This window comes from Electrophorus electricus, chromosome 1, assembly GCF_041902795.1.
Source record: "Electrophorus electricus isolate QZ-2024a chromosome 1, ASM4190279v1, whole genome shotgun sequence".
Classification (NCBI taxonomy): Eukaryota; Metazoa; Chordata; class Actinopteri; order Gymnotiformes; family Gymnotidae; genus Electrophorus; species Electrophorus electricus.
Genome location: NC_137497.1, coordinates 4,713,721 through 4,730,956, shown reverse-complemented (window position 1 = coordinate 4,730,956; position 17,236 = coordinate 4,713,721). Strand labels below are relative to the sequence as shown.

The 17,236-nt window shown below is 42.9% G+C and overlaps 1 protein-coding gene across 8 annotated transcripts in view; it reads right to left on the bottom strand.

The window, feature by feature from the left end:
• The window catches only part of atp8b5a (ATPase phospholipid transporting 8B5a), a 28,578-nt gene that overhangs the window by 5,138 nt on the left and 6,204 nt on the right, over positions 1–17,236 (bottom strand). For 3 of the 8 annotated variants that reach the window (XM_035526155.2, XM_035526153.2, XM_035526154.2), the window contains 21 exons: positions 13,264–13,343; positions 12,416–12,474; positions 11,938–12,051; positions 10,055–10,153; positions 9,062–9,123; positions 7,912–7,984; positions 6,648–6,718; positions 6,308–6,390; positions 5,679–5,837; positions 5,378–5,466; positions 5,044–5,234; positions 4,676–4,884; positions 4,478–4,521; positions 4,134–4,299; positions 3,199–3,384; positions 2,405–2,520; positions 1,680–1,844; positions 1,332–1,443; positions 783–888; positions 511–652; positions 81–264 (listed from right to left, as the gene is read on the bottom strand). In XM_035526155.2, the coding sequence (XP_035382048.1) occupies positions 81–264; positions 511–652; positions 783–888; positions 1,332–1,443; positions 1,680–1,844; positions 2,405–2,520; positions 3,199–3,384; positions 4,134–4,299; positions 4,478–4,521; positions 4,676–4,884; positions 5,044–5,234; positions 5,378–5,466; positions 5,679–5,837; positions 6,308–6,390; positions 6,648–6,718; positions 7,912–7,984; positions 9,062–9,123; positions 10,055–10,153; positions 11,938–12,051; positions 12,416–12,474; positions 13,264–13,306 (2,473 nt within the window). In that variant the 5' untranslated portion in view covers positions 13,307–13,343. Of the gene's footprint in view, positions 1–80; positions 265–510; positions 653–782; positions 889–1,331; positions 1,444–1,679; positions 1,845–2,404; positions 2,521–3,198; positions 3,385–4,133; positions 4,300–4,477; positions 4,522–4,675; positions 4,885–5,043; positions 5,235–5,377; positions 5,467–5,678; positions 5,838–6,307; positions 6,391–6,647; positions 6,719–7,911; positions 7,985–9,061; positions 9,124–10,054; positions 10,154–11,937; positions 12,052–12,415; positions 12,475–12,862; positions 12,915–13,263; positions 13,344–17,236 lie in introns of those variants that run through there. The other 5 variants (XM_081707976.1, XM_081708013.1, XM_035526157.2 and 2 more) reach the window with 5 other exon arrangements.

The following is a 17,236-nucleotide window of genomic DNA, read 5'->3' as shown; positions in this document are numbered from 1 at the left end:
TTCTTCTAGGCTTAAATCGAATCTTAAATGATGTCCGATGGCTTTGCATATGTGTACTGAATGGTTAAAGGCATAAGTACCTTTAATCATGCTGACGTCATTAGCCCCGTCTCCTATAGCGAGAGTGACGGCTTGTTTGTATTTCTTGACCAGCTCTACCACCTGAGCCTTCTGCATTGGCGTCACTCGACAGCAGATCACCGTCTTACACATACACGCTGTCCGCAAGAACTCCAGCTCCATGCTGCCCTCTAGAGCATATGCCTGGAAACACATGCACGCACAGAGGGGGAAAACATGTTGTGTCTATGCATGAGACAGGAGAGAATCAATACATATAAGAGAGAAGAGAGAGAAAGACAGACAGTGGGAAATTAATGTTTACTGTTCTGTTTCTCTCACCAAACTGGTGGTGTGTGTGTGTGTGCGTGCACGTCTCATGCACGCGTGTGTGCGTGTGTGTGTGTGTGTGTGTGTGTGTGTGTGTGTGTGTGTGTGTGTGTGTCATACCAGGCTGTGACCATTGATGACCAGGCCATATTCCCCATTCACATTCTCATCCTGTACCACTTTAGGGTTATTACCCAGAATGCTCTCTGGGATAAAGAACGCATCCTCTCCTGAATCCAGACGCATCTTCATGCGAGCATCTCTGATAAGACACAAATAAACAGGAGAGCACAAAAATAATCCCTAGGATTAGGAGACCTTTAATTTCAGTACCATGCCACCTTTCTGTCACCTGTACATCTCTCTCATATGCCTCACACCACTCAACACACCTCAGCTCTTGCCTGACCTCCTCAGGGGAGTCTGCAGCGACAATAAAAATGTCATCCATCTCCTCTCGCAGCAGGTTGCAGGAGTATCCAATGTTCTCGGCTGTCTCTGGAAAAGCAACAGAACGGAGACGGTCTGTCACTGGACAGGGCCCATGCACGGGTGCTCCATGATGAGCCCGCAAACTGTAAGATTATAAACCAGCCTGAGATGGATGAACGCTGTCTAAGAGGGCATCAGATGTGTTAAACAGCATCTTTTCTGACACCAGTTTGACAGGTTCACGTGCTGGGCTGGTGTTGGAAGTGGATGTTGATTGGGTCGCATAAAGCGTATGTTCTCTTTGTTTGGTTTTTGTTTCACTTCAGAGGGGTGATGACTGCAAGGAGAGTTAGGTATTAAATAAGCCTGTCATATCAGCATATACTCTCACATTATTACTATCCTGGTATCATCTACACCAGTACCCTGTGAACTTTGTGGGAAGAGGAACATGGTTTTCTTCCTCTGAGAGCAGGTGGAGTGGTGAGGGTTGTGTCCGAGTGAGGCACCTTGCTTATCTCCTGTCAGCACCCAGATCTTGATGTCAGCTTTAGCCAGCTGCTCGATGGTCTGAGACACACCGTCCTGCAATTTATCCTCTATAGCTGTAGCTCCAATTAACTAAAACACATTACCCAAAAGGTTACAGTTTATCCTGTATTGCTGTAGCTCTGATTACATCCATGTAATCTGTTAATATGTTTAGTTAGTCATTATCAAACTCTAGCTGTCTACACAATCGCTGTAGTGTGTCTATGAGTGTGTGTGCATGTGTGTGTTTGTGTGTGTGTATGAGTACATGTATGATGTGTGGTTAGTGTGTTTGTCCTATGCAATTCGTATATTCGTGTGAGTACCAGCAGGTCTTTCTCTATCTCCTCATAGAGCTGATTGAGTTTGTCCTCACGACCCTCCAGTGCTGTGCTGGCCTGATGGTGGCGCTGTTTCCACTCGGAGAAATACTCCTCATCCAGATCCTTATAGGCCAGAACAAGAGTGCGCAAACCCTCACCAGCAAACTCCTGCAAACTCAAAGACAACCAGAACTACTACTGGGCTAGAAAATCAGACAACCGGAACCAGGCCTGGGCTAGATAATCAGACAACCAGAAACACTACTGGGCTAGATAATCAGACAACCAGAACCAGGCCTGGGCTAGATAATCAGACAACCAGAACTACTACTGGGGTAGATAATCAGACAACCAGAACCAGGCCTGGGCTAGATAATCAGACAACCGGAACTACTACTGGGCTAGATAATCAGACAACCAGAAACACTACTGGGCTAGATAATCAGACAAACATCTCCACTCTTCTATAAAATCACAAGAATAATGAAAGTAACTATAGCAAAGTATGAAAGTAGTGAGACAAATTGAATCTCATAATGAAAGTAATGAGTGTAACAAAGTCCAGTTGTCAGTTACTGTAAAATCATTACCAGAATTTAAATTATAATGTGTTACACTACTTTGTTAAGGGAATACTGTTACACAATACTTTCCTCTGCCCTACTCAAAACATGTAACCTGCTCATAGAACAAGTTTATTTGAAGTGTGCCCTCTGCTGCTTGCTCACATTGAGGTGCTCTGTGGTGACTTCCATCAGTTTGCTGCAAGACTCGTGCAGCCTCTTGTAGATGATGGTGTCTGCTCCCTTACAGTAGAGAGCGAGCTTTCCCTCAGGACTACGCACTGAAACAGGGACAGGGAGACAGATTCATTCTGACTAACTGCTTTCATATACTGTCCCACAAATTACTAAATTACACTTACCTTTCTTACTTACTTCAGTTTAATAATTTGTTTCGGTTTTTTGGTTTGTTTGTTTGTTTGTTTAGTCATTATTATTATTCTGATTATTATGCTTTGTGTTGTTTTTTAATTTAATTGAGGCACTGTACAGCATATATTTTGCCTCTAATGCCAATAGCACAAATTTGAATTGAATGTGAATTGAACAATGAGACAGAGAGAAATTGTAGATAAATTGTCTAAATCACAGTCATGTCAAAGCCAATAAAGCATAGAACAAAAAAATGAAATTGAATAAGAGATAGAGAGAGAAATAAAGTCCTAGTCAGAGAGAGAGAGAGAGAGTGAGAGAGAGTGAGAGACAGAGAGTTATAATCACACATGACTCAGGGCATCTCACATCACTCGTGACATTTCTTTTCACAAGCTTACACTCACACACCCACAACTACGTCCCAATTTCACACCCATGTACGGATTTCACACACGCGCACACCCATGTGCTGATTTCACACGGGCACACCCATGTGCAGATTTCACACCCATGTGAGGATTTGTGTGACAGAGGCTTTTCACCTCATTCTGATCTAAACCCTGAAGTCAGAAGGCCAGCCGTACCGATGACAGACATTCTCTTGCGGACGTTGTTGAAGTCGAGGATGGCGAGGAGCTCGTAGGTGCGCGGGACTCCCATCTCCACCACACACACGCTTTCTGGGGTGCGCAAGCGGAACACGAAGCCAAAGTTCCGCGCCGCTGTCACCAGAGCACCCTCGTCTGGAGACTGGGCCTGGTATACCAGATCTACAAAGAGAGGAAAGGAAGAGAGACAGAGAGAGAGAGACAGGCAGAACAATGGAGAGAGAGACAGCCAGGCAGAACAGTGGAGAGAGAGACAGAGAGAGACAGGCAGGCAGAGCGATAGAGAGAGAGACAGAGAGAGACAGGCAGGCAGAACGGTGGAGACAGAGAGACAGCCAGGCAGAACGATAGAGAGAGAGACAGAGAGACAGCCAGGCAGAACGGTGGAGACAGAGAGACAGCCAGGCAGAACGATAGAGAGAGAGACAGAGAGACAGCCAGGCAGAACGGTGGAGAGAGAGACAGAGAGACAGCCAGGCAGAACGGTGGAGAGACAGAGACAGCCAGGCAGAATGATAGAGAGAGAGACAGCCAGGCAGAGAGAGAACACATTAATATTATTAGCTACTGCTAACTTTACAGTTGTACAAACTTTATGAATTTGCAAGCTTACATTCCAGTGCTCATCACACACATGTTTTTTTATAACACAGTGCTGGGAAGAATTAAAATAATACTAAAGTAGTCATATGTAGTCATATTAAAGTTAAACATCCAAAATGATTTCATTTATATATTTAATTGGGTATTATTATTTAGATTTAGTATTTATGTAGAAGTGGAAATGTAGGATGTTGTTGCCTAATGCAGACAAGATGGGGATGAGAATCAAACACACACTCACACATACACACACACACACACACACACACACACACACACACACACACACACACACACCCAACACAGACCATTGTTTTTCTCCTCAGCCATGACGGTGTGGCAGATGGCGAGAAGTCTGAAGAAGGAGTGCACCTCCAGTGTCTCCAGCTTCACTGCCTCCAGCAGGTTGTTATCATAGAACTGGAACCTCGGGTCAGCCAGCGAGTTAAAGGAGAAATCCACCATCATCATGTCCTACACACACACACACATTCAGTGAACAATATCCCATATGTTAAATGACATACATGAACACAGTGTCTGACTAGAATGCTACACCCCCACACACAAAGTGCACACGCACACACACACACACCCTCTGTATATCTCCAGTCTTCCAGGATATCAAACACACATACAATCAGTGTCCTACCCCTGAGAGACCATATCCTTGTCCTGAGCAATCAAAGACGTCTCCTACAGAACAAGAAAGCAGCTATATAATTTTTACACTAAATTAACCTCTGATATGGCAATGACAGAATCTTCTAGGTGTGTGTGTGAGAGATGGTGTTTGTTTGTGTGTGTGTGTGTGTGTGTGTGTGTGTGTGTGTGTGTGTGTGTTACGGACCATAGGCTTTGCCATTGATGGAGCACTTGTGGAAGCACATGATGTTCTGTGTGAGTGTGCCGGTCTTGTCTGAGAAGACGTAACGGATCTGCCCGAGCTCCTCATTCAGCGTGGTGGTCCGAGCCTCAGCAGCTGTGCCGCTCCCCGTGTGGAACATCAGCCTGTCCCAGTTAATGTAGTAGCTATTCCCCAGGCGAATTACCTCCATACTGGAACACACACACACACACACACACACATACACACATACACACACATATATATATATATATATATGACATCAGCCTGTTCCAGGTAATGAAATGAAACTATTTCCCAAACAGATCATTTCTATATTGGAATACATACACACACACACACACACACACCTGACATAGAGTGATATGGGCACCACAGTGTTTAGGATGATGATGTAGGACCAGAATGTGAGGAAGGATGAGAACGCAGTGTCCTCATTCTGCTGTGGCACAAAGGCCATGACCTTTGTCCCTTCATAGTGCTCCCAGATCCCATGACCCACAGCCAGAATGATACACATAAACACCAAGAAACCAAAGATCTGCAGAGCAGAATTGAACAGAATATCAAGATAAAAGAATATAAATAAAATAACATTTCAATAGAATGGAATATGAATAGAATACCAAAGGTAGAAACAACAGAAAAAAAAAAAGTTCTGGCACAAGTCTCTGTCACACTCACAAAGAGCACAAGGACATTCATCAGGCGGTCGATACTCGTCCTCTTAAAACTCGATTTCCCACAATTCTGCATGAGCTTGGTCTCAGGACCTGAGGGAATCAAGCATAGAAGCTTAACAACAGTGAGTGAGGACCCCGGTAACGCGGCTCCCTCTACAGGGCAGAAGTACAACTCACACCCAGAGCACTCGGCTCCCTCTACAGGGCAGAAGTACAACTCACACCCAGAGCACGACAATATCATAGTGGATTGTTCTCCTGCAGCATTCAGTTCAGACCACCAGGGGGTGTTCGTGCCTCACCAGCGAACAGCACCAGGCCAAAGCACCAGTCGGTGTTTCTCAGCGTACAGCCTCTCAGCAGGACACAGTGGTTGTCCAGAGGATGCTTCTGTCCTCTCCACACCAGCGTGCCCACAAACCGGTCCAGGCGGTTATTGGGTGGCTCGCAGCACACCTCCCCTAGAGGGCAGCAGAGAGACAGACAGAAACAGAGAGCAAGCGTGAAAGAGACAGCGAGGGAGGGAGATAGAGGGTGAGAGGAAGAGAGACATAAGGCTAAGTGCAATGTGGTATATTATACTCTCGCCACAGAAAATACCTGTTTCTGATTGGCTGGCTGGTGTCCATTATTTTTGTGACATCCAAGTGTATAGATACATGGTGGTGAGGGACTAGATATGTAGCTAAATAAAACAACAGTATGTTTACGAGTAACTTCCTGTACAGGAAGGCTTAATATCAAACCTTCTGCCCTACCGTTCAGCCAAATGGCCTCTCTCTCTCTCTCTCTCTGTATCTGTATATATATATATATATATATATATATATATATATATATATATATATATATATATATACACACACACACACACACACACACACACACACACACACATATATATATATATATATATATATATATATATCACCTTTAAAAGCAGCCAGGGCTTCAATGTTTCCTCCCATTTCTCCGATTACAGATAGAGCCTGCTTCACCTTCAGATTGGTCTCCCTGCACACACACACACACACAACACACACACACACATACATACACACACGTGCGCGCGCACACACACACACACAACAGATATAAACCCACACTTACACATCAACAAACACAAACACAAGCAACACACAAACAACCACATTAACAAAAATAGCATTCAGTGAATCACTGACTTTTTTTGTTAGGTCTGTGTGATGAGTTAAGACATGTACACACACACACACTCACACACACACACATACACACACACACACACTCACCCATCCAGCTCAGCGGTTTCAATGTACACCAGATTAAGAGGCTCACTGCTAGAGAGGAGGAGGAGATCAGCCTGAGAGAGAGAGACAGAGAGTGAGAGAGAGAGTGAGTGTGTGAGACAGAAAGAGAGAAAGACACAGAGAGAGAGAGTGATAACCATAGAGATTTTAATAAATGTGGCACTTTCACATTAAAATACAAACCATAACGCCAAGCTTCCATAATATGACCCAACATGAAAAATGACAAATCTCTCTTAGAGTAGGGCACCATCGCTACAAAATATGTAGCAACTTGTCATCACCCGAGAGACCTCCCCTCTCCTCATTCCTGCTTCCCACAACTACACACTGCTACACCACTGTTATATCTTGCTACACCACTGTTATATACTGCAACACCACTGTTATATACTGCTACACCACTGTTATATCCTGCTACACCACTGTTATATACTGCTATATCACTGTTATATCCTGCTACACCACTGTTATATACTGCTACAACACTGTTATATACTGCAACACCACTGTTATATACTGCTACACCACTGTTATATGCTGCAACACCACTGTTATATACTGCAACACCACTGTTATATACTGCTACATCACTGTTATATACTGCTACATCACTGTTATATACTGCTACACCACTGCTACATCAGTTATCCACTGCTATATAATTCTTATACCAGTGCTACAGCACTGCTACATCACATTGACATTTACACCATTTAGTAGACGTTCTTATCCAGAGAGACTTACAAAAGTGCCTTGTCATTTACTCATAGAATACATCCTAGCCAGTACAGTAGGTTAGAGTCCAATACACCAATGAACTAGAATAATGTACAAATACAGGGATCCCTGCTGATGCCTAGAAGTATAGAATACATAAGGTCTCTCTTAAACAATGATGTGTGCAATAAACAATAACTACTAGACTTAGTCAACATCAGGGTAATAAACAATCCCCTACAATAAGTACTAATTTAGTCAGTCAATATGGGAGCAGGGTCAGTCATAATTTGAATATTCCACAACTAGATGGGTCTTCAGTCTGCGTTCACTGCTATATCACTGCATGGCTACAGGAGTTCAGAGAGCAACACGGGGAGGGTGGGTGAGAGAGTGAGAGTGAGCAAGAGAGAGAGAGAGAGAGAGAGAGAGAGAGAGAGAGAGAGAGAGAGAGAGACAGAGAGAGAGCAAAAGAGAGAGAGTGAGAGAGAAAGGTAGAGACATGAAGACAAAGAAGAGCTCTCACTGCAACAAACTGGTTATTCTCCAGCTTGATGATGTCGCCCACTTGAACGTTCATCCATTTTTCATTTCTCAGTCTAAAACAAACAGATGGAGAGAGAGAGAGAGAGAAAGTAAACAGAGAGGCTGAAAAGATAAAAAATCAGGGGACTAAAAGAGATCTTTTCAAGTCACATATGGTGTGGGGTGGCACCTAAACCACTAAACCACCCCACAAAGCTCACATGTTCAAACTACCATATAACAGGAGCAGGGTGAAATACAATAAAGCCCAAAAAACATTACCCAGCATGCCACAGTAGCATATCTTGTTACATCATCCTGGGAAAGAATGATACGACTTGGCACAAGGAAGGAACGAAAGCGCATCGGCCAGGTTTGAAATATTTCCCACATAAGACGTTATGTTTGGTACCTACACTCAGGACATCTGCAACTGCCAACTGGAAAAGGCTGGCCGACTACCACAGTGAGGGTAGGTTTCACAGCACCCAGCGCTCTGGTTAGTGCCGCACTCATCTGTGCAACAGCTGCTGATCGCATTGGTGATCACAGAATGTATTTATACTGTTCATAGCATCCTCATAGCATGATTTGGGGGTGTGTATCATAAGTGTGGCTAATAGGAACAGCTGTCCAGAGTAACAGTGGTAGGGGCAGCTCAGAGTATGAGTATGGGGTAGGGTCAGCTCAGAGTATGAGTGTGGGGTAGGGGCAGCTCAGAGTATGAGTGTGGGGTAGGGTCAGCTCAGAGTATGAGTGTGGGGTAGGGGCAGCTCAGAGTATGAGTGTGGGGTAGGGGCAGCTCAGAGTATGAGTGTGAGGCAGGGGCAGCTCAGAGTATGAGTGTGGGGTAGGGGCAGCTCAGAGTATGAGTGTGGGGTAGGGGCAGCTCAGAGTATGAGTGTGGGGTAGGGGCAGCTCAGAGTATGAGTGTGGGGTAGGGGCAGCTCAGAGTATGAGTGTGAGGCAGGGGCAGCTCAGAGTATGAGTGTGGGGTAGGGGCAGCTCAGAGTATGAGTGTGGGGTAGGGGCAGCTCAAAGTAACCATGTGGGAGAAGAGTAATTCAGTGTCAGTGTCGGCACACATAAAGGCGAGGATGATAATGATTATGATAATAGCAATGATGATGAAGATGAGGAGGAGGACTCACTCTCCGTCAATGAGCACCTGTGCCCTGCGGTTGTTCACCTGTCGGTCGCTCTTGTGTCGGTTCTGTGAGGAGAAAGCATGTGATACATGACTGTGAGACAGCGGAGGACAAAGATGTGTGTAGACGTGTGTACTGCACACACTGCACGATGGATGGAAATGATCAACAGAGAAACGTGCAGGAGACGCCAACAGCATCTAGATACTGATTACACACACACCTGAGAAACACACCTGAGAAACACATCTGAGAAACACACCTGAGAAACACACCTGAGAAACACACCTCAGAAACAAACCTGAGAAACACACATGAGAAAGACATCTGAGAAACAGACCTGAAAAAGACATCTGAGAAACAGACCTGAGAAACACATCTGAGAAACAGACCTGAGAAACAAACATGAGAAACAAACCTGAGACACAGACCCAAGAAACAGACTTGAGAAACAAATCTAAGAAACACAACTAAGAAATCTAAGAAACAGCACTGCAACATGACAGGGGTCAGTTTGAACTCTGTCTACGTAAAATTATTTAATCACTGTGAGAGTTTTTGTAACAATGGGTCCCATCATCATATCAAGAGAATAATGTCAGTGGCAAGCCAAGTCACTCCCTCACACACACACAGACATAGATATCTCTCTAGTTCTCTAGTTGAGGCTGGTGCAGAATTGTTATTTCAGACAGCAGTTTTCCATATTAAACTCCGCTCAGCGCAGCCTATCAGCTGAGAGTCCATGCACCAGCTTCTGCTTGACGTTTTGGCCATTTCAGTGTTATTAAGAGCATGTACAGACCGCACAAGAACTCCCCCTCTATTTTGGAGTAGGATCCATAATAGTTAAGGGTATAAGTGTGTGTGTGTGTGTGTGTGTGTGTGTGTGTGTGTGTGTGTGTGTGTGTGTGTGCATATTACCATACAGCACTAACAGAAAACCAGTTGTTCACTGAATGTTTTTGTTTATGTGGTTGTCTGTGTTGTACTCACTAGGTCATCGATGGCATCTTTGACGGCAGTGATGGACAGCACCAGTGCAAGGGGCACGACTGTTGTGAACCAGGACAGGGAGGAGATAGCTGGAATCACCTGCACCACAGAAGCCCAGCACAGCCATTACTGCTACGCCCCACAGATTTACGAACCACTTCACTCCAAATGTGTACATCACACAATAGCGTCACCCAGATTAGACCATTACACTCTGTGAAAACATTTGTTTTTGCTTCCCTTTATAATGGAGAGAAATTAATTCTGAACATCAATCTTTACACACGCTTTGTTCATACTAGGAGGTATACTCTGAGGTATATTTATATGCTAAAACCTCGTAACCCACCACGAGAGGGATACTTAATCCCAAATGAAAAGATAATCCAAAATAAAAGGCCTCATCCGCACTACCATGGAAAAACTGGATAATGCATCTGTTCACATATGCTTTGCCCATTCATCCACATTAAAATGGTGTTTTCTGCCAATTAAAACACATCTTTTCAGATCTTCTCTCCAAAGTGGACACTTTTGAAAACCCAGCTTTGGTGTTGTAGTGCAGATAAAGGGGAAATGTAGCTTTTAGAAAACGCTGACATAAGGTTCTCACATGATCTCTGCCGTTCCACAATGGTGAAAACAAACTTTCACATCTTTTTCTGCAATAGGCCTTTTTAATTTCATGTTTAGCTGCTCGACTTATTTATCTGTTCAGATGATGTCTGTCCTTTTTCTCACCATTTTCTGCACGTGTTTGGGGCTACATCACACGCAATTGCAGCATGTGAAGTACCATAGCAGAAATTATATAAAGGTCATAGGTCAGATACTCCATATGCTCACCATTCACCTTTTCCATCATCACCACCACCACCACCACCACTACTACTACTACTACTTCTACTACTACTACTACTACTACTAATAATAATAATAATAATAATAATAATAATAATAATAATAATGAACTTTATTTATGTAGAACCTTTTAAATCAAGATTAAGAAAGTCATAAATATGGATTAAAGAAACAAAGCAAACATCTAACACAAACTACAGCCAGAGCATTCAGCGTGTTCTGAGATCACCAGCTCTGTTTCTCATAACTTAGAACCTTACAAAATCACCCACAGAATGAAATAGACTGAGACAACTTCCTGTTCTGAGAATCTCACTTCCTTTCTCTGTAAGGGAGACTTACCTCTCCGTCAGCACTGCTCGACTTGACCCCAGCCTGCCATCATTCACAAAGCTTCTACAAGTCACACCTACAGGTCATGTGACCACCAAGTTCCAGTAGTCATAACAGTGTTCCCAAGCCTTTCAATTCACTGGGTCAAAGGTAATTTCCTCTGATAAGCAAAATGTTTCCTCAGTCTCATCCAAAGCCAAATCAGACTTTGTTAAATACAAAAAAGCTTGGCGTGTTTCACCTTACCATTGATTCATGTTATATTTGTTTTAGTGTAGTTGGTAACAAACGTGGTCTGACATTTTGCAGACAGATATATTTGGGGTGCTTCATAGCTCGCATGCCAGTGTTATCTCTGCACAACCAGATGTCTTCATACAAGTACTTCAGTTCTGAGCAACTCACAAGAGTCAAGCACCACTGCTCCAGCTCAGAAACCCAAAACCACACACCCCACACTTACAAATGCATACACGCTCTTAAACACACACACACACACACACACACACACACACTCATAGGCATACCAACTCACATGCACAAAACGCTGATGTCACACCATAGACACAGAAACACCCACACACACCCACACACTCACAAGCATGAAACACCCACACACAAAAATGCATGCACAACAGAAACACCCACACACAAAAACAAAACACACACGCACAGTGTTGGTGGCCCACCTGTAGGACGAGCAGACAAAGGAAGTAAGCGTTGGCGATGCGCTGGAACTGCTCAAACAGGTTGAGCGGAAGGAAGGTGAGCACATTGTATTTAGACGTCTTGATGGCATTGGTCTGTAAGGTCACATGACACACGTTATAAATGCCTTTCCTGTGTTGCACCCGCTGACGGTCATAGTAAAGAAGAAAGTCCACACTAGACCCCTAATAAGTCAGGGGAAGTGAAGATATGCTAGGATTTAGAGATGAGAGAAACCAAACAGCTGATCAAAAGATCTAGCAAAGAGACGATAGCTTTTGCACTTGGAGAAGTCTGCCTGTGTTTTTATCACTATGGAAGGTAAAGATTCTATATCTGGCCTGGAATATAATCATATTTCATAATAATGACGTGAGGATTTTCTATCAAAATATCCTTTATAAGGAGAATCAAGTAATCAAGGGGTTGCTGGTTTCCATTTCTGGGAATCGCACTCACCGCATATTTGAAAGAGAGGTTGTGTTCCCTATCATTTGCACGAATTTTCCTCTCCGTCTCTATAAAATGATACAGAGAAAGGTGTCAAACAATACACTCCAGTGGTACAAAATTCTCACAGTTCAAGACACATTCCTCCTTTAAACAATATTCACAAAACAACACTCTAATACACTCTAAAAACTGACAACTTACAACAAAAATTAACATCATACAAAGTTTCTCCTCAGAACAGAACAAAAGATACATCCCCCAAGATGACAGAGAGGGTTTAAATGTGTGTGACTGACAGACAGGGAGAAAGTGAGTGAGGGAGAGAGAGCTAGAGAGGGACAGAGAGGGACAGAGAGAGAGTAGGAGGGGGGGAGAGATTGGAAGGGTGAGAGAAAGGGAGAGACAGAGAGATAAGATATAAAATCCGAATGTGTTAACCCAGGAGAGACATACCATTAATCCAGATGTGTTTCCACATTTCCTTAGTAATGTGTTACTACTATTATTAGCCCTATATGATGGGAAGCAGGTGTCATTAAGTCACAAGTTCAGCATGTCAGCAGGTCAACTCCAGCAACTGTTAGCAACACCCCTGCATTTACTCAGATGCTGGAGCTGACCTCAGAGCTGCTGGATCTCAGATGCCCCGTTTCACTCCACAACACTGCACACACTGTCTATAGAAAACCTATGAACTCCAGGATATCAAGTGGAGAATGGTCATTTGACATATAGGTGCAAGAGAGACTTTGAGCTTCACAGAAAGATGAAAGACTAACTCTGAACTACAAGTGCTCGGGCCGACGGGGGCTGGTTGTGCCGGTTTGTGCTGGCTATGCTGTCATGTGAGTTACCTTTCTCTTTCTTTTTCACACAGTCAAGGCCAAAGAAGGACATAGCTACAGGTCGTCTTCTCTATCTGTCCATCACCCACCTGAGAAGGCACACACACACACAGTCAACCATATAAAAGTCAAATATGTTTCAAAAAGACACACACAGTCAACCATATAAAAGCCAACAAGGTTTCTCACACACACACACACACACACACACACACACAGACACACACACACACACACACACACACACACAGACACACACACACAGACACACACACACCCACACACACACAGACACACACAGACACACACACACACACACACACACACACACACACACACACACACACACTCACACACACAGACACACACACACTCACACTCACACACACACACACACACACACACACACACACACACACAGACACACACACACACACACACACAGACACACACACACACACACACACACACACACACACACACACACACACACACACACTCACACACACACACACACACACACACACACACAGACACACACACAGACACACACACACACAGTTTCAGGCATTTCTTTTGGCCTCATTAAAGTAAATGTGTCAGATTTAGCAGGTACTCAAGTTTTCTGTGCATGTTAAATGAAATTAACAACAACAACAAAAAACAGTTCTTGTGTCTTAAAAGAGGAGGGATTTTCTAGTGAACAGTGATGAAAGACTGGACTGGACGCCACAGAGGTCAGTGAGGACATTCCTCAGACCTGTGCAAAAAAAAAACACAAACACTCACAGAGCAAACCCAGACACTCCTGCCTTGTTCCTAGACACGCACACACACACACACACACAATTCATTGATCAAAATTTGACACACACACGCCTTCGGAAATAATTTCTGAGTGACTTCACCCCTCGAGTTATTTATAGAAACAGTGTGTGTGTATATATAGGTTTGTGTGTTTTAAATGGAACAGCATCTCAAGAACACACAAAACACACTCAACCTCTCTCTCACACACACACAAAACCTTCTGGAAAAGTGTTTCCATTACACAGAGAGCAGCAGACACTGGACCTCCATCTCTGTAAGCAAATGCCGCAGTCATTCAGTGGCACTCTGCTTAAACTCTGGCAGCCGACATATGCATCAGTGTCTTTGTTGTTTGGGAATCTGGGAATTCTCTTTTGAATTTGAGAGCAGTACATTTTTGTCTCTGGGTTTTTTTATTCACAGGATTAAAACGTACAGCCTCCCAGCAATGGCTCATCATCTCCCTCACACACACACACACAAACCATCTCACATCTTTAAAAAGACATTTGCACCGTCGTTTCCTGACTGAATCACTGAACCGTTCCAGCGGACCACACCCTTATTAAAGTCTCTCTCTCAAGCCCAGAGTCCTGCAAGTCTCTGTGACATGGTCTTTGCCTGCACAGGAAGCACACGTGGGGAGGACAGCCCAGGGGGAAGAACAACCAGGGGGAAGAACAACCAGGCGGAAGAAGGTCAAGAGACCCTCGCACCTCAGTGGGAAGGCACACAAGTTGATCTTATTTTTTGTTTGTAAGCCACATTTACAGTGAAGGGATGTACACAAGTGTCATTTGCAAGTTTGCTGAAGTTTTAAAACCTAAAACCACATTTGCACAAACCAATGTTTTAACCAGCCACTAACAAAGAAGCATGCACACAGTTCTAGGTTAGTGCTAATGGTTACTCCACAACGCCGTGCATCCTTAACAGTGACCTGCACAGTTACATATTCATATATTCTTGATTATTCATATATTTGGGAGTTCACTAGAACTCCAGAACAGATGTGTTAGTTATAAGGAGGTTATACGGTGTATAAATAACAGCACTGCTTCACTTTTCAAGAACAAAACGCAAACCTTCTGCTTCTGTTCTTGCTCTTTGGTCTGCTTTAACTCTAAATAGTTAGTGATATAAATGAGAGTGCTCCAGTTAAAGCTAAAACTAATAAGTGTTTAAATTACTGGTATAAAAAAGATGTAAAACACACTTGCAGTATAAATAGGTGGAATCAATTGAAAAACACACACACATACACACACACACACACACACACACATATATATATATATATATATATATATATATATATATATATATATATATATATATATATATATATATATATATATATATATATATATTACACACACACTGCCTGACCAAAAAAAGGTCACCACCTGGATTTAACTAAGCAAATAGGTAAGAGCCTCCCATTGGATAATTACTGCATGGGTGATTATGTTTCAGCTGGCAACAAGTTATTTAACTCTAACTGATGCAGTGAGTAGCTTCTCATTTGACAAACAACCATGTCGAAAGACACATCCTGTGGTTGTGGAAAAGATGTTAATCTGTTTCAGAAGGGTCAAATTATTGGCATGCATCAAGCAGGGAAAACATCTAAGGTGATTGCTGAAACTACTAAAATCGGGTTAAGAACTGTTGAACGCCTTATTAAAAAGTGGAAGGACAGTGGGGAAACACTATCGTCAAGGAAGGAATGTGGTCAGAAAAAAATCTTGATTGATCGTGATCAGCGATCACTTAAACGTATGGTGAAATCAAATTGTAGAAAAACAACAGTAGAACTCACATGTGGAAAAACAATAGAACTCGCATGTAGAAATGCTCTTATTTTCACTATTAAACATATCTGTTTAATAGTGAAAGTAAGAGCATTTCCACATGCACAATGCAAAGGGAACTCAAGGGATTGGGACTAAACAGCTGTGTAGCCTTAAGAAGACACTTGTCAGTGAGGCTAACCGGCAAAAAACGGCTTCAGTTTGCTAGGGAGCATAAAGATTGGACTCTGGAGCAATGGAAGAAGGTCATGTGGTCTGATGAGTCCAGATTTACCCTGTTCAAGAGTGATGGGTGCATCAAGGTAAGAAGAGAGATGGCTGAAGTGATGCACCCATCATGCCTAGTGCCTACCGTACAAGCCTGTGGGGGCAGTGCTATGATCTGGGGTTGCTGCAGTTGGTCAGGTCTAGGTTCAGCAACGTTATGTGCCCAAAGAATGAGGTCAGCTGACTACCTGAATATAATGAATGACCAGGTTAGTCCATCAATGGATTTTTTCTTCCCTGATGTCAAGGTCATATTCCAAGATGACGACGCCAGGATTAATAGAGCTCAAATTGTGAAAGAGTGGTTCAGGGAGCATGAGACATCCTTTTCACACATGGATTGGCCACCACAGAGTCCAGACCTGAACCCCATTGAGAATCTTTGGGATGTGCTGGAGAAGACTTTGCATAGTGGTCCAAATCTCCCATCATCAATACAAGATCTTGGGGAAAAATCAATGCAACTCTGGACAGAAATAAGTGCTATAATCAAAGCTAAAGGCGGTCTAACGAAATAGTAGTGTGTGACCTTTTTTTTGGCCAGGCAGTGTTTATGTAGATATATATAATTTCATATAAATGTGTACATGAACAAAAAATCTACTGTACTTCAATCATATTATATTGCTTGTTATATTGCTTGCTACCAAATACTGGTACTAAAATACCTTCATAGTGGGAAGTTGTGACACTACACACTAAACAATGATACATGCATTCAAATTTAATACTAGGAAAATACTAACAAATAATATTATGAAAAATAAATAAAAATGATTTAATGTTTTTATATATGCAGTTGTGCTGTTGCTGTGCTTAAAACCAGTGTGAGGTTTTTCTAAACAAAAATGAACACCTTAATCCTTTTTAAGGTAGAACAGCACGTGAAATTCAAGTTAAGAAGCACTTAGTCAGAATGGGTCAGAACTCTTTTAAGTTGTGAACGAGTTTAAGTACTACATTAGTTACAACGAGTTTCAAGAAACGTTCATAAATTTAAGAAGGTACGAGGCTACGAAGTACTTAGCGTTACAAACATTTTGGGAAACCAACCTTTGCATTGTAACTTACTCACTCACACACAGCTAACA